Below are 25,738 nucleotides of genomic sequence, written 5' to 3'. Positions count from 1 at the left end.
ATTTTTAGACGCATAAGCTTATTAACTACTTACTTATCATGATAGATCACTACATATCACTATGTTCTCAAGTTCAACAGAATATACCCAAAAGAAGATTGGTTATACATCTGTGGAAACGTTATATAAATAACACCAAAGACGAGAATAGTAGTCAAAATAATCCAAATGAACTATCCTCATCCCAAAAATTCAGAAAAAAAAAAAAAAAAAAAAAATTTTTTTAAATAAAAAAAAAAAAATCATTAAATTTACAGGATTTATCATTTTTTTTTTTTTTTATTACAAATTTGATAATGGCTTTTAGTATTATAATTCTTCAAAGTGCTTTTATATCGAGTGATAAGAAATACTGAAAATTTGTAAGAATAAAAGTTCCTCTGTAATCATTATTCTATATTCATTTTAGACTAACGTTTTCATCTTTGCTATAAAAAAAAAATTTTTAAAAAAATTAACAAAAATTACAAGTCGAGCAGTCGGGCATAGGAATCATAACGGTATAAAATTGATAAGAATCATTAAAAATCTTCCAGACACATTGAAATTTAGAACCAGGATGGGAAATGGAAGAGTTAATACAATTAATAAAATATCTTGGTAGTGCTCGATCATGAAGTATTTATGTACACAAAATTACAAAGATAAATATTATCTTTTTATTGGAACCAATCGAGATAATAAAAAGCTCAATAATACTAAATAGAGCAATTATTAACATAATTAATCATATTTTATTTCATGTATTTACATGAAATTGTATCTATCGATTTTCAGTATTTATTTCAGCAGTGCTCAATATGTGGATAGAGCTAGATAGTAAGTTATGAAAATATGTTTGGTAATAAAACTACACAGAATTTTCTGTATTTTGAGGATGAAACACAGAAAATTCTGTGTAGTTGAATTGCCATATATATACATTCATAACTTACTATTATATATGTGTATACGTGTGTCACTATGATCTCCATTTAGTCTCAAGAGACAATGGATACCCCCTATGAAGGGCGGTTATGCATGTAATTATGAAGCAAAGGTTGCATAATTCTCAACGACACTTCTAAGTTAGCGCTGCCCGATTACAGTAGCAAGAAGTTCAGGATGACTGGAAACAATGTTGAGATAAGCAGAGAGCACATACAGCACCTGGTACTTTCCTAATAGTCACCCATTTTAGTACTAACCAAGTTCAACATCACTGTGTGTGTGTATATATATATGGTTATAGTCAGCTAACATACTTCCTAATTTTCTACGGAGCACTACCAAAAACGGTGGCAAAACAAATCAGTTCCTTCACCTTTATTATATAATGGATTATTGGATACTTTGTTTTTCTTTTGTTTTTTTTAATAATGTTTGAAATTTTGTTGTTTTGATTTCAATAATTTCATTTTTATAATTTCATTAACATATATTTCTTACAAAAGTTCAAGTAAATAAAAATTTTATTAAAAGTGCAAATTAAAGACTAATTCTGTTATTTTTGTATAAGTTTGTTCATTTTTATTGTATACATTTCCATAACTCGCTTCACAAGAACAACAATAAAAGTGAAGGAACTGATTTTCCTTTTCACTGCTTAGCACTTCACAGAAAATTAGGAAGTACATTAGCTGATTAATATATATATATATGAAAAGGGGGTGGCAAACAAACGAATTTCATTTTTTCCCCCTTTTAGACATGATAGTGTTAAGATCTTAGTTACTGTAATAGATTACATTTTTTTTTTCAAAATAAGACGGTTCAACTTTTTAAACAATGATGTTGTGAACAATAGAATTGAGAAAGGAAAACAGTGATAAACTATGAAGGATGTGTTTGATCAAATTATGAAATTCTAATTAATAATGGAAGCTTCTAGAAAGAAAAGAAAAAAGAGATTTGAATGCTGCGTCCATGTTGAATAAATCTATAAACAAATGAAAGGAAAAAGAGTTAAAATAGAAAATAAATCCGTTTGAAGTTACCAGTTTTCTAATAGGCTTCACCCATTTTTATTCTGACTTTGTGAAACAGTAAAATGGAAGAAAAAAAGAAACAAAATAGAGAGAAAAAAAAAGGAAGAGAGAAAGAAAAGAAAAGAAAGAGAAAAGAAAAACTTACTTAACTTTCAAATCTAAAATGAGTGATAATCTAAGAACATTAGATGATGTGTTAAGTTTAAAAATGAAACCGTCGGATATTACGTGGCAGTAGTGTAATAAATAAACGAAAAACGCATAGATTTACTCAAAAAAGAAGGAAAAAAAATGTGAAAAGAAAAAAAAAAATGTGAAAAGAAAAAAAAAATGTGAAAAGAAATGATCAGAATGTTATTAGAAATAAAATCGGGGCCATTGTTTGCGTTTGTCCTTTTTCATAGAATAGTCTGCATTTGAAATGGGGAAGTATATGCAGTCAATTCGTTGGAAGATTTGCACGATTCATAATCAGATGAACTCGTCAGAGTTATGATGGAACTGTTGGACGGTGAGGGCGACACAGATCCCGGTGCAGATTCAATAAGATAGGCAGAGCTGGCAGTGGAGCCAAATGAAGTATCGTTATTAAGAGTGAACAACTCTGTCGGATAGGCCCAGGAGTCGAACGAACGGCAATCGCAGTGGGTATCATCACATTTTTGTTCTTGCAACTGGCAGAGGGCAGAGGTGTTCTTTGACTCACCAAGTAACATCATTGTCAACCTTTCGTCTTTGTCGTCAGGCTCACTGAGACTAAGCGAGATGATGCTAGAATTGTCGTCTTCATCTTCGCTTTCACTGTCTGTAGAGATAACGACCAAGCCGGAACAATCGACACAGTCGCAATTGACCATTTTCTCGATACTCTTTGCATCCTCACTTTCTAGGTTGATCGTATTGTCGGCAAGGTGCATAGAAAATGCGGGCGTAGAGGAGGAAACTGACTGAACGTCTCGGTTGATTTCGATAGGGGCACAAGGTGAAGACAGATAGGAGCAAAGAGGTGACAAATTTGACTTCTGTGATTTAAAGAAACTTTCATTTAGGTTCGACGCTAAACTCGACGAGGAATTATTATTGTTCCCATCAGGCATTTTTTCTTTCTTCAGTGGCAGGGTTGATTTCACGGAAGATTTTCGGAGTTTACTCTCCTTCCAGGAGAGAAACAAATGTTTCGGCGTTTTGTCAGAGCGAAGAGTTCTTCGGTTCGAGTAGGAAGATAAAGGCCGACGAGAGCTATCAGAATCTTTACGGCCCCGCAAGACATATCGTGAACTAGAAGACAGAGGTTGTCGTTTTAATTTTGATGCCGAATGAGAGGAGGGTGTACTATCATACATCTTATTGTTCTTTATATCTAAAAGGATCTCGGATTTTTTTGACAGATTTCCTAATAAGCTACCTTGTTTTGTCTTGCTTTTCTGCAGGTTTTCAGTAGACTGTGAAGGGCCTGCAGCTTCAGCTCCCAAAGATCTAGATGAGTCTGCTGTTACAGGGTTTACATTCTCAGCATTAACTTGCTGTAACGGAATTTCCCCATCATTACAGATTTTAGCTTCAGCCAGTGAGGCCTCAGCTTGTGTGATAGTGGCACTGGTTGTTTTGGGTTTCTTTTTGCGGAACACTACGCCCTTTTGCCATAAGCTTTTTCTTCTTTTTCGAATTCGCCGAGGTTTTCCTGCTGATAAAGCATCATATGGGTTCTCCGAGTGGAGGCTAGTACTACCTTCGTCATCGTTCTGCTGTTCGGGTGAAACCTGCAATACACTGGTCCGCTTGACTGGTAACTTTCGTCCGATATGTCCACTTGGCGACATTGACTTACCCGCGGGTACATCAGATGATTCCTGGCTGACAGGAGAGCACGGAACTTTCTTCTTTTTTCGTTCTTTCCGCAACTCGCCATCAATAAGGGCACAGGATTTACATGACCAACGGACTTGTCGAGAACCTGAGGTTGAAGCAGATGTGCTTCTTTTAGAAGTACAGCCAATATGGCTACCTTGGGAGCCACACCAGTGGCAGACAACAATTTCCCATTTGCTATCATCACGGTTGTATTTGCGTCCTTGCGGACAGAGGCATGAATCCATGTCACAATGATTGTAGGGTTCCAGAAGTTCCTGGTAAGCATGAGGTTCCATTTCCCAGGCTGCATCTTGTTCAGGAATGTAGATCCCAACTTGCAACATGTCCGCCTGTAAGCAAAGAAAAATTGTTTAAAATTTTTAAAAAATTGTTTAAAAAGAAAGAAAAAAAATACAACAAAAATCTTTATGATGTACATACTTCTCATGGAACGAAGATGTCATATTCCAAAAATCATATGGGTTTTGGCTAGTAATTTTTCTATTTCGCTAATAAACGAAAATATTTAGTTGTCAAAGGGTAACTAAAGATAGATTTGTCTGTAGAACCCTGGGTGTATAGTTGTAATGGCGGAAAATGTAAAAAGAACAAAACAAAATTGCGCGTTGATTGATGACAGGAAAAATGTTAAAAAAAAAAACAAAAAAACATTAGATTAGTTTCTGTCTGTTCCACTTTTTCTCAGAAACTGCTGGCTGATCTGGTTGAAATTTTATATGGACCTTTATTATGATTAGTGATGGAAGGATTCCAATATTTTTCCCAATACCGATGTTTTATTATATTTCTAAACTAGCAATACCTGCTAACTGGCGTCGCACGGTGAAAGCATGCCCCCCCATCCCCAATAAAAATTATAGTACTGCTGTTGTTGTTGCTGCTGCTTCCCAACCTTCTAATGTTACAAACGGCTTTCGAAATAGACACTCCCAACTTCTCATGAAAACAATCTTTTAAAAAGGTAGGTTGTGTGTTGGTCTACTGGGCCACATTTACTCGAAATTAATAATAGAAGGAAAAAAAAAAAAAAAAAATTTAGATGAAATATTTTGTTATTTTATGTTTGGAGTTAGTTTTGTTTATGAAATTGTTAGGTGAACGTACAGAATGGTCTCACTGAAAATTTAATCCCAAACCCCTTCCACAAAAAAAAAAAAAAAAATAAACAAAAAATAAATTGTTATTTTATGTTTCAAATGTACTCCCACCTCCTCTGTCCTGTTGAAAAAATGTCATGTTTGCTTTTATTATATACAAGATACAGAGTTGTTTTTGTGTGTTGGGGGGTTAGATTACCACAAACCCCTTGTAATATGTGCATATATTTTTGCAACTGTAAAACTACATTAATGAATGTAACCTATAGACTTCAGTTTTACTGATAGTTAAGAATCAATACTTATCATTTCATCATTAATATGAATCACGGAAAGATAAGCTTTAAACAAAAGGGTGCTATTTTTTAAATCGTATTTCCACATTTAGTTAAAGTTTTACAATATGTTTTTTTATTCAATTGTAATAGGTACAAAACACCCTCCCTTCCCCATGTTAAGAATGGCTTTTTAAATAATAACGTTATTATTTCAGAGTGGATCACTCTCTGCATGAGTACCAACAAAAGTAAAGGAATAAAAACAATAAAAAGAATCGTTTTGGGAATTGGAAAATCAACACAAATTTTTCCAATTCCAATATCGCCAAAAGTTTCCGTTCTGTTGATTCCTGATTAATCGTCCCAACACTAGTTAGGAAAAGGTGCGGTAAATTAGGTATTATGGTATCTAGGGATGTATCGATTATCAAATTGGCCGATTACCGATTAATATCGGCCGATTAATCAGCAAATTTTGTTGTCATAAAAGATACTAATATTAATTATATTGTAAACGAAAACAACGTTATTCACTTAAAGAATTACAATTTGTACTTTGTTTGTATTTTTCTAATTTTATTTTTTTACATGGGGGGGGGGGGAGGTCACCACTTATCAAGGCCAGAAGGCCACTCAGGGATAAGGGTTATTTTGTGTACAGTAATACATGAGATAGTATTGTAGTAATCATTAGTATTGGGGGTTTTGATAGAGTGTCTTACTTAAGGGGGCGGTTTGTCAGGAGTTTGTTTATGTTGGACTTGAAGACGTCCAAGTTTTAGTCAGGTGGGAAACAGGCAAGCGGCAGAGAGTTCCACTGGCGTGCAGTTCTAAGAAAGAAGCTTTACTCATGGAATCTACGTTTGGATTTAGGCACAGATAAAGAGTGGGGAAAATTATTGACAGTAGTTTCAGCCAGACGGGTGTTTCTCGTGAAAGATTGGTGAGGAGGGATGAGGGATTGGAGCTCAGATGAGCACCTGCCATGGAAATAATGATAAAATAAAGACAGGCTCGCAATGTCTCTTCTGTGGGAGAGAGGTTGTAGGGAAGAGAAAAGGGCATCCCCCACTAAACCACAAAGTCTATTTTGTACTCTGTCAAGGCAGGTTAGGCTGTTTTTAGCAGCTCCTGCCCAGATGTGGTAGCAGTACTCCATCCTTGGATGTACTTGGCTTTTATACAGACAGAGAATTGCATTAGTAGTGAGATCTTCTGGAGCGGTAGAAGGATCCCACCATTTTCCCAGCGGCCCTGGCAATAGATTTGATGTACGTGTTCCATTTCAGATCAGGAGTAAAGGTCAAACCCAGAAGCTTGTTAAAACATGGAGCCTCCCCAAGACGAGAGCCATTCATTTCAATTGATGCCAGATGGGGATCAGAGCGTTGATGATGTAAAGGTAGAAGCTTGGTGCATTAAAAGTGACCAGCCACCTCTTCCCCCATTGTACCACGCGCTCCAGATCAGAGGAGAGATAATTAGAGAGAACCTTGTCATTTACGGCCTTTGATGTGTTGCCATAGATGGTCGTGTCATCAGCATAGATGTCAACAAATGATATAAGTATGTGTTTTGGGAGATCATTGATGTAGATCGGGAAGAGAGTTGGGCCCAGGATGGACCCTTGGCGGACTACAGCATTAATACTGTGGGCCTCTGATTTCTGCCTATCAACCACTACTCTTATGAACCTACCAGAGAGAAATGATTTAATGATTGAGAAAACATTTCCAGTAATACCGTAGCTGGAAATCTTGGGAAGTAGGCCCTTATGCCATACCTTATATACATGTAAGAATTGGAAATTGTATTTTGCAATTTTAGTTAATAAAGGCATAAAGCCAAAATAGTGACCAGACACTTAATTAAATGTTAAGTCAAATTAGCAGTTACTATGTTTATGTGTCAAAGCTATCTGACGAGTTACTTGGCAGTGATGAAATGATTCAAATTTAATAGGAAAGAGAAAAGTAAATAATCGGCCGATTACTTATTAATCGGCAGAGTGGCTGTTTAGGCCAATTACCTGCCGATTAATCGGTACACCCATAATGGTATCCAATCAATGCATAGTTATGATTAATAGAGGTTAGTTTTTTAAGTTCCACTTTTTATTAAAACTACAAAGTTGATTAGGTTGAAATTTTGTATGAAATTTTGTTACGGTAAAATGCAATGAACTATGTATTATAGTGCCCATTCGATACACAGTTAGGGATTGATAGGGATCAGTATTTTAATGCAAAAAATGAGTACAAATTTAAACATTTAACCATCAATTTGGCATTAAGCACTCATTCTAAATCAATGGCTTATAATTTTTGCTCAATTTATTTTACTTTTTCAATAAATGAAAACATAAATCATATATTTCAGTTGGTTCCTAGCCATCTACAGTAACATTTTTCCTCTCATTTTCAATCTGTAACGACAAACCCTACTAACAACAGAGCCTCCTGCTGCCAAATGGAGATTATTATTGTCTTATTCCATGTGTAGAGATCACGTTGATATGTGTGCAATTGTAATAGATGAATATTTCTACTCTTACAGATACACGTGTCAAATCTTTTTTTTTTTTTTCTTACATGGTAGTCACCACTTATCAAGGCCCGGAAGTCACTCGGGGATAAGGGTTATTTTGTGTACAATAATCAATGGGATAATATTGGAGTAATAGTTGGTATTGGAGATTTGATAAAGTGTCTTACTTAAGGAGGCGGTTTATCAGGAATTTGTTTATGTTGGACTTGAAGACATCCAAGTTGTAGTCAGGTGGGAAACAGGCAAATGGAAGAGAGTTCAACAGGCATACATCTCCCACTAAGCCACAAAGTCTATTTTGTACTTTGGATAGGCTGTTTTTTGAAGCTCCAGCCCAGATGTGGCAACAGTACTCCATCTTTGGATGTACTTGGCTTTTATACAGATAGAGAATTGCATCAGTAGTGAGACATCTTCTGGAGCGGTGAAAGGATCCCACCATTTTCCCAGCGGCCCGGGCAAAAGACTTGATATACGTGTTCTATTTCAGATCAGGAGTAAAGGTCAAACCCAGGAGATTGTCAAAACATTGAGCCTCCCCAAGACGAGAACCATTTATTTCAATTGATGCTAGATGAGGAACAGAAAAGTTAGGAGCTTGGTTTTAGATGCATTAAAAGTAACCAGCCATCTCATCCGCCACTGAACCACGCACTCCAGATCAGAGAAGGAATCAGAGAGAGCTTTATCATTTATGGCCTTTGATGTGTTGCCATAGATGGTCGTGTCATCAGCATAGATTTCAATGAATGATTTAAGTATGTTTTGGGAGATCATTGACGTAGTGATTGTCTGTATTTTTTTTTTTTAGATGAGGTGTTTTCATTGATTGAGATTGTTGGACTGACTTCCTCATCTTGGTTGTAATCGTCCGACATGGCTGAGTGGTCCTAGACGTATCAAAGTTTACAGTTACCCAAAGGTGCTGAGTTCAATCCTGGACGAAGCCAGTAAAAAGTAACATTCAAAACAGAGAATCAGCAACTATTTCCCAGAGCCTAGCTGGAGTCCGAACAAGGTACCCCCGTAATAATAATAAAGGGTTGGGTTCGAGACTCCTAACAAATGGTTCCCCACTTCGATACAAAACACCTGATGAAGGCCGGAGGGCAAAACGTCCGAAACGTTGTGACGATTACAACCAAGATGAGGAAGTCAGTTTGACAATCTCAATCAATCATTGATGTAGATCAGGAAGAGAGTTGGGCCTAGGATGGACCCCTGAGGGACTCCAGCATTAATACTGTGGGCCTCTGACTTCTGCCCATCAACCACTACTCTTATGAGCCTATCAGAGAGAAAGGATTTAATAATTGAGAAAACATTTCCAGTTATACCATAGCTGGAAATCTTATGAAGTAGGCCTTTATGCCATACCTTATCGAAAGCCTTTGATATGTCAAGAGCAATTGCCCTAGAAAGGAAGCCTTTGTCGAGAGATTCACTAATCCTATGAGATAACTGTTAGCACATCTGCTGTAGATCTAGCAGAACGGAAACCATATTGCATGTCACTAAGAAGGTTATTTCTGCTGAGGTGGTAGACTACTTCTTTATTTAATATGGATTCCAGTAACTTACTCATGACACACAGGAGACTTATTGCTTTGTACTGAGAGGGAGATGACTTATCACCTGAATTCTTAAATACAGGGCATATTGATGAGGTTTTCCAGGATGTTGGGAAGCACTTCTCCTTAAGGTAACACTCAAACAGTTTTCTAAGTATGGGGACAAGTTCTGGTTGATCGTTTTTCAACACTATAATTGGAATGCTGTCACGACCAGTTGCTTTACTGGAATCAAGGTTCATGATTAGCTTCTGCTTGGTGTAGATTGCAAACCCAAGTGACTTAAACTGAAATATGCTAATTAGTCCGAAAGGTACCAAGTGAGATGATCGTAAATAAAACCAACTGAACCTTCCTGGTATTATATGTTACAAGCCATATTTTGTTAATAATTTCTTTGAATCATGTCGTGGTGGCTATCTTGGATTTTTTACGGTGTAATGATGACAAATGATAATGTCCATCAGAATAATTTGCATGATGATAAAGCCTTACCTCCCATTTTTCTTTAACTGTTTTTTATGATGCTTCTACTTAAAGCTGTTAAAATGAAACTTAATTATGCTAATTAGTTTAATGTACTTGAAAACATAGTTCTTATCCATACAAAATTTCCTTTCATTTGATTTGCTACAAGCCATACTTTAATAATTTCTTTGAATCATGTCATGGTGGCATTTTGAATTTCTTGGTTGCCATCTTGGATTTTTCATGATGTTATAATGGCAAATGATAATGTCCATCAGAATAATACTTTCTATGATGATAAAGTCTTATTTACCATTTTTCTTAGCTGTTTTTGTGTTTCTACTTAAAGCTGTTAAAATGAAACTGGAATAACGCCAACTGAACCTTCATAGTATTATGATAATATGTTCAAAATTTCATCATAATATCCTAAAAATATTCGAAGATACAACATTTTAAAGATGGGCTGGTCTGTAAATTGTGCAAATTTCCTACCATTTTCAGTCACAAGTTTATATGCATTTGAATAGGACTGACTTAAGGCAAAATGTCCACTGAACCACGCATTTTTGATACTTTAAAATGGTAATAACTCCAGTTCTAATGGGCCGATTTTAAAAAACTAACGATAATATTTTTTTAAATTTTTTTATGTTCTTTTCAATAATACTTGATTTGAGTTTATTCAATGTAAAGAAAACAAGGCCGATAGTCATTAGTCGCGTGCTCTCATGTAATGAATGAATGCGTGAATGTAGGATTGACATGAAATTCTTAAAGATAAACTAAGATGACCGAAAAATGGGCTGAAATGACTTAAATAAAAAGTAAATGACTTAGAATGAATTGAATGACCTTAAGAATGACTCGAATGCTTTTTTTTTTTTTTTTTTTTTTCATGGGGATCACCACTAATCAATGCCCAGAAGCCACTCGGAGATAAGGGTTATTTTGTGTACAATAATCAATGGGATAATATTGGAGTAATAGTTGGTATTGGAGATTTGATAAAGTGTCTTATTTAAGGGGGCGATTAATCAGGAATTTGTTTATGTTGGACTTGAAGACGTCCAAGTTGTAGTCAGGTGGGAAATGGGCAAACGGAAGAGAATTTCACAGGAGTGCACTTCTAAGAAAAAAGCTATGTTCATGGAATTTACGTTTTGATTTAGGCACAGATAAAGAGTGGGGGAAATTACTGACAGTGGTTTTAGCTAGACGGGTGTTTATCATGTAGGATTGGCGAGGGGGAACCAGAGATTGGAGCTCGGACGAGCACTTGCCATGGAAATAACGATAAAATAAAGACAGGCTCGCAATGTCTCTTCTGTGGGAGAGAGGTTGCAGGGAAGAGAAGATAGCATCCCTCACTAAGCCACAAAGTCTATTTTGTACTTTGTCAAGGCAGGTTAGGCTGTTTTTTTAAGCTCCAGCCCAGATGTGGTAACAGTACTCAATCTTTGGACGTACTTGGCTTTTATAGAGATAGAGAATTGCATTAGTAGTGAGATATCTTCTGGAGCAGTAGAAGGGTCCCACCATTTTCCCAGTGGCCCGGGCAACAGACTTGATATACGTGTTCTATTTCAGATCTGGAGTAAAGGTCAAACCCAGGAGATTGTCAAAACATTGAGCCTCCCCAAGACGAGAGCCATTCATTTCAACTGATGCTAGATGAGGAACAGAGCGTTGATGATGTAAAGTTAGGAGCTTGGTTTTAGATGCATTAAAAGTAACCAGCCATCTCTTCCGCCACTGATCCACGCGCTCAAGATCAGAAAAGGAATCAGAGAGAGCTTTGTCATTTACGGCCTTTGATGTGTTGCCATAGATGGTCGTGTCATCAGCATAGATGTCAACAAATGATTTAGGTATGTGTTTTGGGAGATCATTGATGTAGATCAGGAAGAGAATTGGGCCTAGGATGGACCCCTGGGGGACTCCAGCATTAATACTGTAGGCCTCTGATTTCTGCCCATCAACCACTACTCTTATGAACCTATCAGAGAGAAATGATTTAATTATTGAGAAAACATTTCCAGTTATACCGTAGCTGGAAATCTTGTGAAGTAGGCCCTTATGCCAAACCTTATCGAAGGACTTTGATATGTCAAGAGCATTTGCCCTAGAAATATTCATATTAAATATTATGATTGAAACATTACTTTATTAGATGTATATTTTTTACAGTGGGGTGGGGGATATGACGTCAGTCCTGGAAATGGCTGAAACAATTAATGATTTAAACATTCCTTTATTTCATGTATATTTTTTACAGTGTGATGCGGAATATGAAGTCAGTCCTGGGATTGGACAAGATAGGTGGAAATATATACTAGCAGAATACCCAGTACTGCCAGGAATTGGAGGAGGTAGATGAAAATATATACTAGCAGAATATCCGGCGTCATCCAGGATATAATGACATTGCTGGGAATATATACTAACAAAATATCAGGCGTCGCCCGGGATTGAATGAAAATGCTGAAAATGTATACTAGCAGAATACCCAGCATCGCTTGAGATTGGATGAGATAGGTGGAAATATATACTAGCAGAATACCCGGCGTCGAACAAAAACGGTCTTCTCGTGATGCCGAGCGGTTCTACGCATGCGCCAGATGACATCATTACCTGATTTACTTTAAATAGTTGAAAAACTGAACAAATTTCATGTACGTCGCGTTAGGTCAGTCGATTAGCGCGTTGGTTCGTTATCTAAACGTTTTGGGTTCGAATCGTGGTGTGAGATGTCTTCTTTTTTTTTTTTCATGATTTTTTAAATTTAAATATTGAACAAGTGTTATTTAAGCCATTTTTCACGTAACGTTCGTTTTTCTGATTTTTTTTTTTTTTTTTTACTTCGCTTATCCACCCCCGACACCACACCCAAAAACACTCGGGTACTCACCGATTTTTTAAATTTTAATATAAAAATTTAAGCCATTTTCCATGTGTTCGTTTTTCTGTTTTCATCGTTTGTTTGCCTTACGTTAGTTTTTTTTTTTCTGATGGTTTGATTACCCCCCCCCCGGCTTAATTAAAACGTTTTTTTTTCACTTCGCTTATAACAATGCTTACGTCGTCGTCGTAACGCTCAACGACTTCCGTGCGTGCACCTGTCAAGTTGGTTCTTACTTAAATAAATCCAAACATCTTTCACTAACTCATTCTGGCTGGCCAATTTTATTTTCAAACTTCGCCTCAGGGCTTCCGGTTCAAGCCTACCCCCCCCCCGGTTCTTTTTTTAATTTTTTTATTTAACACCACAAACACCTACAAACACCCGGGCAACGCCAGGTACCCCCGCTAGTAGATAATAAACACAATAAATCAAGGCTTTCTTCCTTATTGGTATGTAGAAATTAGTACAATATCCAAAAATTATGAAAAACGATATTGAAGAAAATTAATTAATGAAAATAGTTTTCGAACAACATTTTAGATGATATACATAAATTATAAACACAATAAACCAATGCTATCTACTTAATTGGTATGCCTAAATTAGAAACATATCCAATTTAATATATGTTATACAATATATGTCGAGAGTATGTTAAATTGTTTTATATATGTACTAGCAGGGGGTACCCGGCATTGCCCGGGTTTGGAGGTGCGTGTTAAAAAAAAAAAAAAAAAAAGGTTTTAGTAGGAAGGTAGGATTGAACCCTGAAGACTTGATGCAAAGGTGGAAATGAAAGGGGAAAAAAGGCAGACACCTAATCATCTCAGCCACGAGAGGAGAGGAACTGATAAGTGCGTTAAATGAAGGTTTATAAAGTGAAATAAACAGGTGTGAGGAAGTGGCATGATGTCTGACCTAGTTTTGGGCTGCAAGCCAGATCATTCGCTTTTCGAAGATGCGGCGAGCTGGTAAAAGTCGGGCTAATTAAATACACACGCGATCCGTGTTCGTAACCCTTAGATATTATTATTTAGACGCGATATAAAAATTTTTAAGGAATGAGCAGACCGAGAAGTCCAGCGAAAAAAGCCTTTTACAGACATACACAAAAAGCGAACATACATACATTTTCGCTTTTATATATATAGATTTACATTACCCGTCGGAGAGTAGGTAAATTACTTTAAGTATGTGTTTTACATTACCCATCCTTGCGAAGGTATGATTGTTTCATATACGTGCTGCACATTACCTATCCTAAGGAAGGTACAATTATTTCATACATGTGTAATACCCGTTCTAGGGTAGGTAAAATATTCTATTCTAAAGATAGGAATTGATACATAGACACCTCTAATTTCTCTATCCTAAGAAAAGGTATGTTTAAAAGTATCCTCATTTTTTACGTTGTTTTGTATGGTCCCGAGCAACGCCAGATAGGCCTGCTCGTATATTATATAAAAGGCAAAATGGGCGCGAGTTTGTGTACGTCCACGAAAGGCTTTTGTCGTCGGCCTTTTCAGGTTACATTTATGGAGAACTTTCTTTATAGTTCCTAGATCATAATATCTCCAATTTGCAAACGGACATCATGTCTATCTTTTATTTGATAGAGTTTTAAAAAATCCCTGGTTTCAAATGTTTGTTTGTCTTTTTCGTATAAAAGCGAAACTGATCGAAGCAAAACACAAGTGCCTCTTGGCCTTCTGGGCCGGGACGTCTTGAAGGCAATTAGCTCTGATCAATGTGGGGGAAACCCTTCATATCAGACAATTGCTATTCATTTGGACATTGCCAGAGCTACCCCTTTTTGTGTGTGTGTGTGGGGGTCTGGTTTTCCCCAACATTGTGGGGAAACAAATCTGGCAAAAAGCTGCTAGCTTAACTGGCCTACAGCCAAACTTAAGTGCATGATTTCATTTCGCTATCCGCTATGGTTGACGTCGCTAAGTGTCAATGATTTACATTTTCGCTCATATCACGGAGTAGTGGTAAACTCTCAGGTTTTCTTTCACTTTCTTTTTGGCCTTCGCGTCGCAGGTTCGAGCCTGCCTGCCTACTATCATTTTTTTTTTCTTTTTTTACACATACAAACACCCGGGCAATGCCGACCACCCAGGCTAATTTATTATTTAAAGGAGAGGTAAATGATTTACATTATTAATATTTTCAATAAATCAAAACAATAGTGGAATTAGTTGGGTAAAAAGGGGTTGGGAGAAATAAGTGTGGAAAAACAGGGAAGGAGGAAAGATAGAAAGATAGAGAGAGAGACTGAAGAATGTCAAGTGTTGCAGTATTTTTTTCTATAATGATGGTATTAAATGACAGTATTATTAGAATTATTGATTCAAGAAAATTGGAAGGTTCTATTTATAGACACTGGTGATAGGAACTGACCAATCAAATGGAGCCACATTCTGCTGCCGGCAGCCAATGAGAAACCAGAATCGTTCTATAAAAATATTAGATCTTTTAGAATTCCCGCACATCATTTTTTGTGTCCACACAAGAAAGATCTTTGCTCTTTGTTTGCAAACTTTTAAAATTCAAGACTTCTACAGACAAGGTACCTATGGGAAGCTCTTCCGAAATTAAACATGACTTTCAATTCAAAATCGAGTGATAGAAGTTTTAATACCAAAATCTCACACACTTTTTAACTACTTCCATTTTGTTTTTATAGTCCTAAGCAATGCCAGGTAGACCTACTAGTGATAAATAAAAGGCGCAAATGTCCAGTATCAATATTAAAATTGATTTTACTTAACTGTTCCTCTATACGACTGTCCACAGAATAGAAGAAAATATAAAAACAATATTTCAAATATGTGTCCGGTTAAGTTATAAAAAGGGTGACATGTTATACGTGTGTAAAATCAAGTGTTACACGCGTATAACATGTCACCTTTTTTTTAACTAAACCGAACACATGCAAGCTGCTTTTTCTTTCTACTTGGACTGCCTTCTCAAGTCCTCCACGTTCATTTTGTAATCACAGGAGATCCTTTTCCAGTCTTTCTGAAAGGAGACAGTCATAAATAGTTTCCCCGCTTTATGAATTTTTGGCGCTCTCTTTCAAAATCCTTTTATCAAAAGCCTTTTCTGATCATTTCATAACTTCAGTTGACCGAAGATTTTCACACCTATGTGATAAGGTGACGGATAAACAGTTGGCAGCATCTACATTCCATTTGGTTTGGTTGTTTTACGGTATATCAACCCTTTTTGCATTGTCTAATGTTGAATCTGGTAATTTTGGAAAAAAGGTTTTATGCTTCAGGTTCTTCAAATATTTATTCATTGTGTTTAGTTTGGTTGTTTTTCAGAGAAAAATTGTTATTTTTGGCTTTACAGAACATGTTTTGCAAAGGGAAAGGAAAAAAACAATAGCATCAATGTTTAGTCCATTTAAATCAGAAAGCCATTATCTTCAGACAGCTTGATCTGGTAGTACCAGACCTACCTAGAGCTTTGATCTTTTCAAGACCAATGTCAATAAGCATCTCCTGTCTTTGCAATAATCATCTTTTGCCATTGTTTATTCCTTACATCAAGTGGCTTCTTGCCTTGTATGGAGTGGGTATTAATTTCTCTCCTATGTGACACAAGGATCGCAAAGTGGAATTGAAAAGTCAACAACCCGAGGCAAGATACTCTGACCAGTAAAAAAAAAAAAAAAATGCATGGGTAGCTTTGTTTGCTTTCCTGGCAAAGGTGTCTCAGATGATTAACAAACTAACAAAGAGAGAAGACAAAGCCTGGGAGGGGAGACCTAGAATAAGCTTTATACAACCAATCAGCAAGGAAAAGGTCATTACAAGGATAGTCTAATCAAGGGGTCTCCAAACTAGAGCCCGCCGGGCTTTAATCTGGCCCATGGAGCCGTTACGTAAATTGTAAAAATTAAGAGAAAAGAATTTTTTTTAAATGGAAACGTATGAAAATAATGTGGTTTTCTTTTTTTTCCGAAAACGATTAAAAAGAATGAGGTCTTGAAGAACGAGTTTCATTAAGAACACGTCTAGGTCATTTTTTTTAAAAATTTTTTTATTATCCACATAGCTCTAAAAAGTCAGCAATATAGCGCCCCGTTCAAATTTTGAGGCTAATGAGAGATTTCTATAAAAAAAAAATAAATAAATAAAAAAAAGATTCTTTCCCCAGATGTGGCAGCATTAATAATAATAATAATAATAATAATAATAATAATAAATGATTGAATTACGAAGAGAAATCAGATTCTTACCTGAAATATTTCTTTGTTACAGCAAAGAGGACACTTAAAAAAGAAGAGGCCAGCAGCTAACGCCTGTCGTTGGATACATTTACGATGAAACCATGTATTTTTACAGCATGGGGCTCGTAATGTATCATTGGATGCACGCGCCTCCACAGCACTCATGCAGATCACACACATGCTGTTGGCCGTCCCATAAAACGATAAACGATCACTGACTGGGCAGGTTTGTCGTGGACGGTGGCTAGTACAAAACGATCGGTAGGAATCAAAATACTGGTTAAGGGCACCGGCTTTTTGCCCACACCCAAAGTGGAAAACTTTCCTGTAGAAAAATAAAAATAAAGAAATCAATAAAAATATTTGGCCACAAATTAATCAGTACGAGATATTTTTTATTAAAACACATGGGAACTAAGGTTGTGTAGTATGAGGCTTTAGAATAGTAAATATTGTATTTTTTTTATTTTTGTTGACAATCCGACTTTTGGAAAAATTTAAATAAGTCAGAGATCTTATGCCTTCCAACTTCAACTTCGCAATTTTGATGAGAAACAGTATAAGAGCAATCAACCACAATGGATTAAATAATGGATTCAGATTGAAATTCTTATCAATTCCTAATTATGAGGAGAAAAAAAAAAAAAAGAAAAAAAAAGAAAAAGAAAAAAAAGAAAAGAAAAAGGCCCCTGAAGAAGGCTAAAGTGAAGTATGCATGGTACCCTGTGAGTGCACACTGAACGAAGCATAAAAAAATGATTAAGTTCAGGACCCCCCCCCCCCTCCATTTAGCCACAAGTCCCCAGCAAACATCAAATCCTGGTGAAAATGAACAAATGGTACAGTTTTAGGCCTCAACATATGTAAATTTGAGTTCTGCACCATGCAAAAAAGAAATGATCAAGTCCATCATTTGCCCCCACCTCCATTTAGCCCCAAAAGTTCCCAAGGCCTTAACATATTTAAATTTGAGTGCAATACCATGTAAAACTGCTAGATAAGCATACGCAGAAAATTTTGGACAAATATGATAAAATAGTCCCAAAAATGGAGTTTTTTTATTAGCCCTAAAAGAGCCCCTGCGGCACACCCAAGAGTTATCGCAAAGTACAGACAAACAAAATTATATAGAAATCAGTTACAACTTTTCAAGAAGTTTTATATAAAAATTCAAGGTATCAATTTTTTTTTTTTTTTAATAAGCACAAAAGTGTCAATTTTAGCCATTTCAACGCGAAAGGCACCCCTAGGGGGGTGCAACCAGAGTTCTCCCAGAAAATATGTTGTTACTTTTTTTTTTATTCATATCATGTTTAATAATTGTGCAAAATTTCAAAAAATTTCAAGGCATAGTTATCGAGAAAAGTGTGGACAGACGGACAGACAAGGGTGAATTTACAGATCCACCCTCCATTTGTTGGGAGACCAAAAATAAATACAAAATTACCCTGAAAATGGAATATGAACAGACAATTTACAGAGTACAGCCTACAATTTGTATCAGACACAAGAAGCAAGCACAATATTGGTCTTTTAAACATTATCCATTCTTAATTATACAATGTTTGGCGAGAAGTGTTATTATGAACCTAAGTAAAATCGCTTCCCATTATTTTTTTTTTTGTATTAAACTTGTTTGATTGGAGATCCATTTTCATAGAAACAAAAATAAACACATTGGCCTTTCATGACCCTCATAGTTGACATACGTTGATCATAAGACCTGAGAAAATTAATGGGCACAAAATATATTAAGCCTGAAATTTCTATCTGCTGTCAACTTAGTTTTATATAAGGTTTGCACAAGTGCTCAAAGCCGGAAGCCTTGGGCTAATAAGTGCAACTGAAAAATAAAGCAGTCCCAGAGGACTTTGAAAACAGGATATGAACGTACAAGTTACAGAGTACATAAGTGAATTTGCAAATGTATTGAAAAGGTCAAGTAATTACAGCTGGGAAGAGGAGCAAAAAATAAATAACAAAATCCATTAATTTTTTTTGTCCACTTTGGTCCAAATGTAAACTCATGAAAGTCACAACTTGACACAATAAAAATATCAGTTTTTTTTTTGTTTTCCTCATAATAATGAACTGAAGAAATCCTTTCACTAAGGCGCATCATCATTTTTATATATATATATATATATATATATATATATATATATATTTTTACAAAGGAGTCATCACGTATGAAGACCAGAGGCCACTCGAGGATAAAGGTTAATAACTATACAGTGGTCAATGGGATAATGTCGTAGTAATTGTTAGTAGTGGAAATTTGGTAAATTGGATTACTTAAGAGGAACGGCTCATCAAGAACTTGTTTACATTGGACTTGAAGGCGACCATATAATCAGCCAGAAAGCAGGCAAATGAAAGAGTTCTGCAGGTGCGCAGTTCTAAGGAAGAAGCTTTATTCATGAAATGTACGTTTAGGCTTAGGCACAGATAAAGAGTGGGGGAAATTATTGATAGTTTTCAACTAGACGAGTGTTTCTCATGTAAGTTCGGCGAGGGGGTGGCCATAGATTGGAGCTCAGATGAGCACTTGCCATGAAAATAACGGTAAAGCAGAGATAGGCTTGCAACGTCTCTTCTGTGAGAAAGCAGTTGCAGGGAAGAGAAAAGAGCGTCCTTCACTAGGCTACAAAGTCTATTTTGAACTCTGTCAAGGCAGGATAAGGTCTTTCTAGCAGCTCCTGCCTAGATGTGGCAACAGTACTCCATCCTTGGATGTACCTGGCTCTTATATAGATAGAGAATTGCATCAGCAGTGAGATATCTACACATCCAATATTCATATATAGACCATATTTTGTTGTCTGATAGCATTTTGTTTTCTTTCTTTTCTTTAAAGTAAGTTTTCTAAAATATAAAATTTTTAATAGGAAATCCACTAAGGACTTGATATTCAGAATTTAAAATTTAACAGTTGAAAAGACCAGACAAGTAAAAAATTTATTTTATTAAAATAAAATTAAGAAATTTTTTTTCTTCAAATTTTCGAATAGTAAAATATTTTTTTTCCTTTCATGTCATGCTGGAGGTAAAGCCTGGCATGTTCACAGAGAGACTGAATGAGATTTAAATGTTTGATTACAGTGTGAGGTGTCGGCAAAAAAAAAAAAATTAATAGGAAATCTAAGAAGCATTTGTTATTCAGAATTTAAAATTTGACAGTTGAAAAGCCCAGACAAGTGCAAAATTCATTTTAATAAATATATCTATTAAAATTAAATTCCAATATTTCAACCATTAAATTTTAAATAATTTTTTTTGTTTAATAGAAATCGCTCCAAACAAAACATGAAGCCACTTTATGTAAGAAGCTAGAAAAAAGAAAAAGGCTGCTACTTTAAGATCAAAAACTAATCAACGATAAGTGTTAAATGGATAGATTCCGACCCAGAAAACATCAATTCTTCTCGCTTTATCAGAAACACACCTCATTTAAGATTAGTACAGTACCATTTAGTAAAAAAAAAAAAAAGAAAAAAATAATTTTTTTTTTTACGATATCTATATTACAACATGTATATTAAAATATATATTAAAAAAAAAAAAAAATGATAAAAAATGCATTAATTTTTTTTTTAAACCCTCTGAAATCAATACCAATTCATGGGCCTAGCACTGTTACATACAAAGCTATTCTCTTTCAAAATGAAGCATCTATTTGATTAAATTATAGAAATCAGTAAAATCAATTGGAATTGGGTTACAAATAAATAATATAGTTGAAAGGAGATCAGTGTTTTATATTGGAAATAAATTATCTATGTTGTAGGTAGCATTACAAGTTGATTTTTTTCTTTTTAGATAATTATTTTATCAACTTGCATGAAAAGAGCTATGTTTGAATTATGCAAATACCATCAGTAGTTCAAAAGTAGGCTTTTCCGTGGACATTTTTCTTTAGAAAAAATGGGCTAAATTACGGACCTCAACATTTCAAGAAATTCAGTAATTTCGCCATCATTTATTTATTTTTCAAGCTATTCTCATGAAACTTGGTACTCTTATGTAAAATTGTGTGCTCTTTCTGATTAGGCAGTCAAATCTGATGTATCTCTTTACTATAAGCCATGAATTATAAATTCAGATGTACAAATTTCAATTTTCTTTTAAACTGGCGCATGGTATCATACAGTGGGTGTCTATGAACAAAACTAAGTATTATAGTAATATTTAAATATAGCTTTATTGAGAATAGGCATTTTCCTGCCTCCTCACCAAAGGAGAGTTAATCTTGGGTGTAGCCATTGAATGCCTAAATAGCATTCATGGCCGGTATTTACTACTCCCCCTAAAAAAAAAAAAAAAAAAAAAAAAAAAAAGTAGATATGAATTAATCTCAGAAATAAATCAAAGAAAATTTTTCATATAAACTTTGGATTTCTGTAAAAGATGGAAATTCCCATAGTTGACCAGAACTTATGCATTTTGGGACCAGTCCAATTTTCAATTCTGTAAATCCTCTCTATCTGGCCCAAAATATACTCCTATTTTCTGAGATGCAACCATAAATTGTACTCTACATGAAACCTTGATGTAGCTTTCACAGTATCAGGATACCAGGAATCCTGATAAGCAACAACTATATATTCACCAGTTCATGGTAATTTTTGTAATTTCTATTCTGTTGTTTTACTGAAAATTCAACTATGTAAACAAAGAAATAAAACAGTAATTTTTTACCTTGTTTCCACCTTAACATTTAAAACGATTACTTTTTAAGGTTTCTGAAAACAAATATCGCATTTACATTTTCTGCAAATAAGTAGTTTTCCGAATATTAAGCAATGTCATTTGTTATGTTATCGCTGGTGGCCATCTTGGTACGTGCGAGTGCGTAAACCTAACCCCAATAAACTGTGAGCAAACACACGTACCAAGATGGCCACCAGCAATAACATAAGAAATGACATTGCTTAATATCCGGAAAGCTACTTATTTGCGGAAAATTGAAATGCGATATTCATTTTCTGCATACCTGAACCTTTAAAGATAGTCATTTTAAAGAAAAATGTTAAGGTGGAAACGAGGTAAAAATTTACAAAATGCATAACAATGAAATTCTTTATCGAACCGCCTAATTATTATTATTATTATTATTATTTAGATATCTTCAGTTAAAAAAAAGAACTGGTTTGTTTTACAGATTCGAAAAAAAAAAATGATCTTGACAAGGAGTTAAAAATAAATTCAAGTTTCACAATATCTTTTTATTTAATTGTTAGGTGAAAGTACAGAATAGTTAAAGGGTTTCTAAATAATAACATTATTTCAGCATGGTAGCATAAGTGCACAAGTACCTTTTATTTGTTATATATTTGTTTTTTTTGTTGTTTTTTTACCACTAAACAAACGCTTGTACTTAGTACATTTGGTTGGGAGGTTTTTAATGCTTTTAGTACACATGTACTATAAATGTTAGAAAAACAACAAAATAGCATTGTTTGGAAATCAAATTTGAACAGGTGCTTGTCTGAACTCCAATCTCTGCCCCCCCCCCCCGCCAATCTTTTACGAAAAACACCAGTCTAGCTGAATCCACTGTCAAAAACTTTCCCCACTCTTTATCTATGCCTAAACCAAAACGTAGATTCCATGAACAAAGCTTCTTTCTTAGAACTGCACGCCCGTGGAACTCTGTTACGTCTGCTTACTTCCCTCCTGACTACAACTTGGATGTCTTCAAGTCCAACGTAAACAAATTCCTGATGAACCACCCCCTTAAGTAGACACTTCAAATATCCACACTAACGTACTGTACTTACAATAACCCTTATCCCTGAGTGGCTTCCGGGCCTTGATAAGTGGTGACCACCTTGTAAAAAAACTTGATAATAATTTTTTCAAATTGACAAACCCAGAATAAAAAAATGAAACTTTCTGTTTTCGTTTTGAAAGCAGAAAAAACAGTTTTCTATTTTTAAGAGAATACAAACTCGTTAATATGCTGACAGCGATAGTTAGTGCATAGCTAACCATCGCTGTCATCGTTTCCCTTTAAGCAATTTGAATTTCTATAAAAGATAACATTTTAAAGAAATTTCCGCACAATTAATAATTATCAAATATTTACATATTATACATGAAAATAATTCTGAAACTATCTATATGAAAATGGATGATTATATACCGATTTATCTATCAATTTTGAAATATTCTTCATCAGTTTTGCTTGGTTGTAACTTTACTTCCTGTGGTCGTAAAAATAAAAATCAAACACCAGTAGAGATGGACTTCTTTGTTTATATAGCCTGTAAAATTTCAGCCATATCTAATAAAACTTAACCCCGTACATATGTATCCAAACGTAATGTATGAAATGTAAACATTGAAAAAACTGTTTCCCTTTTTGCTGTCGTAATTTTTTACCGTTTTTTTCATTAACTTGGAGCATAAAAATATTGAATGCATAAAAGAAAAATAAATTAACATCATTCGAATGCTTATTCTATTCTCTTTTCATCAATGTAATTCTTTTAAAAATTGACCAACAAATAAAAAAGATATGATTTGTTGAAGCACATTAGGTATGTAATATTGCCGATGTCCACGAAAGTAGAGCATACGCTTGCAATGCTGCTGTAGGAATGAAAGCCATCTTCTTTCTTCTATCTATCTGTCTATATATATAAAAGGCAAAATGTGTGTGTGTTTGTATGTCCGCTAAAAACTTTTGACAGACACACAAAAAAAAAAAAAAAAATCGCAAATTTGGTATCAAATTATAGCCCGATCCTTCAGATGACAAATATTGAAATTTTGGCCAAAATGGTCCAGTCTAAGTGGGTAAGCTCACCGTTTTTCTGAAGGGGGAGGGGGCAAAAAAGTGACATTTTAACGTTTAACATTACGTAATTTTATACTTTTAAATCGATTCTATTGTTGAAAAAATGCTGAGTCATGTCACGTGATCTTGACGTCAGCATGCTTTAATTGAGACATTGGTATGGTTTAAATAAGAGACTCTTTATAGTTAGTATCTTACAAATTAAAAGATTTACTGTCAGTATTGTACAAATGAAAATATTAACTTACACGTTTTGAAGACGTTACTAAAGTTATTAGCGGGTTAAAAATAGTAAAATCCGACACTTAAACAAAAAAATAACAAGCAAAAATGTCAATTACAAAAAAAAATTAAAAAAATAACGCTTAAAAATATTAAGCGATTCGCTGTGTTTACAAAAACAAAGCCAAACGCCATTTTCTTTTTAGTATTAGAACACTATTTCTCTTTAGAGGTAGGAAGGCGAAGATGGAACCGCTGGAGTTCTAAGAAAGATACTACACTTTGATCTTAGCCAAAAGACCAAGTAAACGTCATATACAGCTTAATATCCTATTGACCATTATCTTCTATTATAAAAAGATGCATGATTTATATTTATCGAATACTAAATTGAGACAAGATGTCATATTCCAAAAATCACATCTGAACTAAAAACATTATTATTTAGAAGGCTATCCTTATTTTAGAGTGACGTTTGTTTCTCTTAAGCTTGACATGCAAAGCATGACCTCCTCCTTATTTTCTTAGTGGGAGGGGGCAAAAGATGAAACCGCTTGAATTCTAAGACAGATACTACACTTTGATCTTAGCCAAAAAACCAAGTAAAAAAAAAGATACATATTATATATTTTTCATATATTAAATTAAGACAAGATGTCATATTCCAAACATCAATTGCTATAAAAACATTATTATTCAGAAAGCCATTCTTAGTATTGGGAGGTTATGTTTTTATATAATCTTCAGTTAAGGAGGAAGTGGTTTAAGGAATTCATATAAAAGTATTATGTATTAGCAGATTACCCGACGTAAATGGAAATACATTGAATGTTTCCTAGCAGAATACCCAGCGTTGCCTGGGATCGGATAAGATTGGTTGATAGATGTACTAGCCTAATACCCGGCATATGTACTAGCAGAATACCCGCCATAGCCCGGGATTGGATAAAATTGGTGTATATGTACTAACAAAATACCCAGCAGCGCCCGGGATTGTATGACATAGCACTAGCATGACATATATACTAACTGATTACCCGGCATGGCCTGGGATTGGATAAAATTAATGGAATTTTTCCTAGCAGAACACTCGGCGTCGCCTGGGATTGGAAAAAATTAGTTGATATATGTACTAGCCAAATGTCCAGCGTCAACCGGGATTGGATTACATATCTGTACTAGCAAAATACCCGGCATAGCTCAGGATTGGATGAAGTAGGTGTATATGCACTAGCAGAACAGCCGGCGTCACCTGGGATTGTAGCCCATAGGTGGATGTGTACTAGCAAAATAATATGCATCGCCCGGGATTGTATGACATAGGTGAAGTATAGGTCTGATTCTACAATTTTGAAGGTGCTTGTGCAGAATAGGTCCGATTTGACAATTTTGAAGGTGCTTGCGTAGAATAGGTCCAATTTGACAATTTTGAAGGTGCTTGTGCAGAATAGGTCCGATTTGACAATTTTGAAGGTGCTTGTACAGAATAGATCCGATTTGACAATTTTGAAGGTGCTTGTACAGAATAGGTCCGATTTGACAATTTGTAAAGTGCTTATGCAGTATAGGTCCAATTTGAAAAATTTGAATATACTTGTGCAGTATAGGTCCAATTTGAAAAATTTGAATGTGCTTGTGCAGTATAGGCCCGATTTGAAAAATTTGAATGTGCTTGTGCAGTATAGATCCGATTTGAAAACTTTTGAAGGTGCTTGTGTAGTATAGGTCGGATTTGAAAAATTTTGAAGGTGCTTGTGCAGTATAGG

General features: G+C 35.1%; 1 protein-coding gene across 1 annotated transcript in view; it reads right to left on the bottom strand.

Moving 5' to 3' along the window:
- Positions 1–1,965: 1,965 nt before the first annotated feature.
- The window catches only part of LOC145297616 (uncharacterized), a 43,082-nt gene continuing 19,309 nt past the window's right edge, over positions 1,966–25,738 (bottom strand). The window contains exons 2-3 of the mRNA XM_080143686.1: positions 16,958–17,273; positions 1,966–4,168 (exon numbers count right to left, since the gene is read on the bottom strand). Coding sequence (XP_079999812.1) covers positions 2,366–4,168; positions 16,958–17,273 — 2,119 coding nt within the window. The 3' untranslated portion in view covers positions 1,966–2,365. The remainder of the gene's footprint in view (positions 4,169–16,957; positions 17,274–25,738) is intronic.

This window comes from Euprymna scolopes, chromosome 18, assembly GCF_053919585.1.
Source record: "Euprymna scolopes isolate OS-2025 chromosome 18, ASM5391958v1, whole genome shotgun sequence".
In the NCBI taxonomy this organism is placed as follows: Eukaryota; Metazoa; Mollusca; class Cephalopoda; order Sepiida; family Sepiolidae; genus Euprymna; species Euprymna scolopes.
Note: the sequence above shows the minus strand (reverse complement) of the source record. Positions and strands in the feature narration are given on the sequence as shown.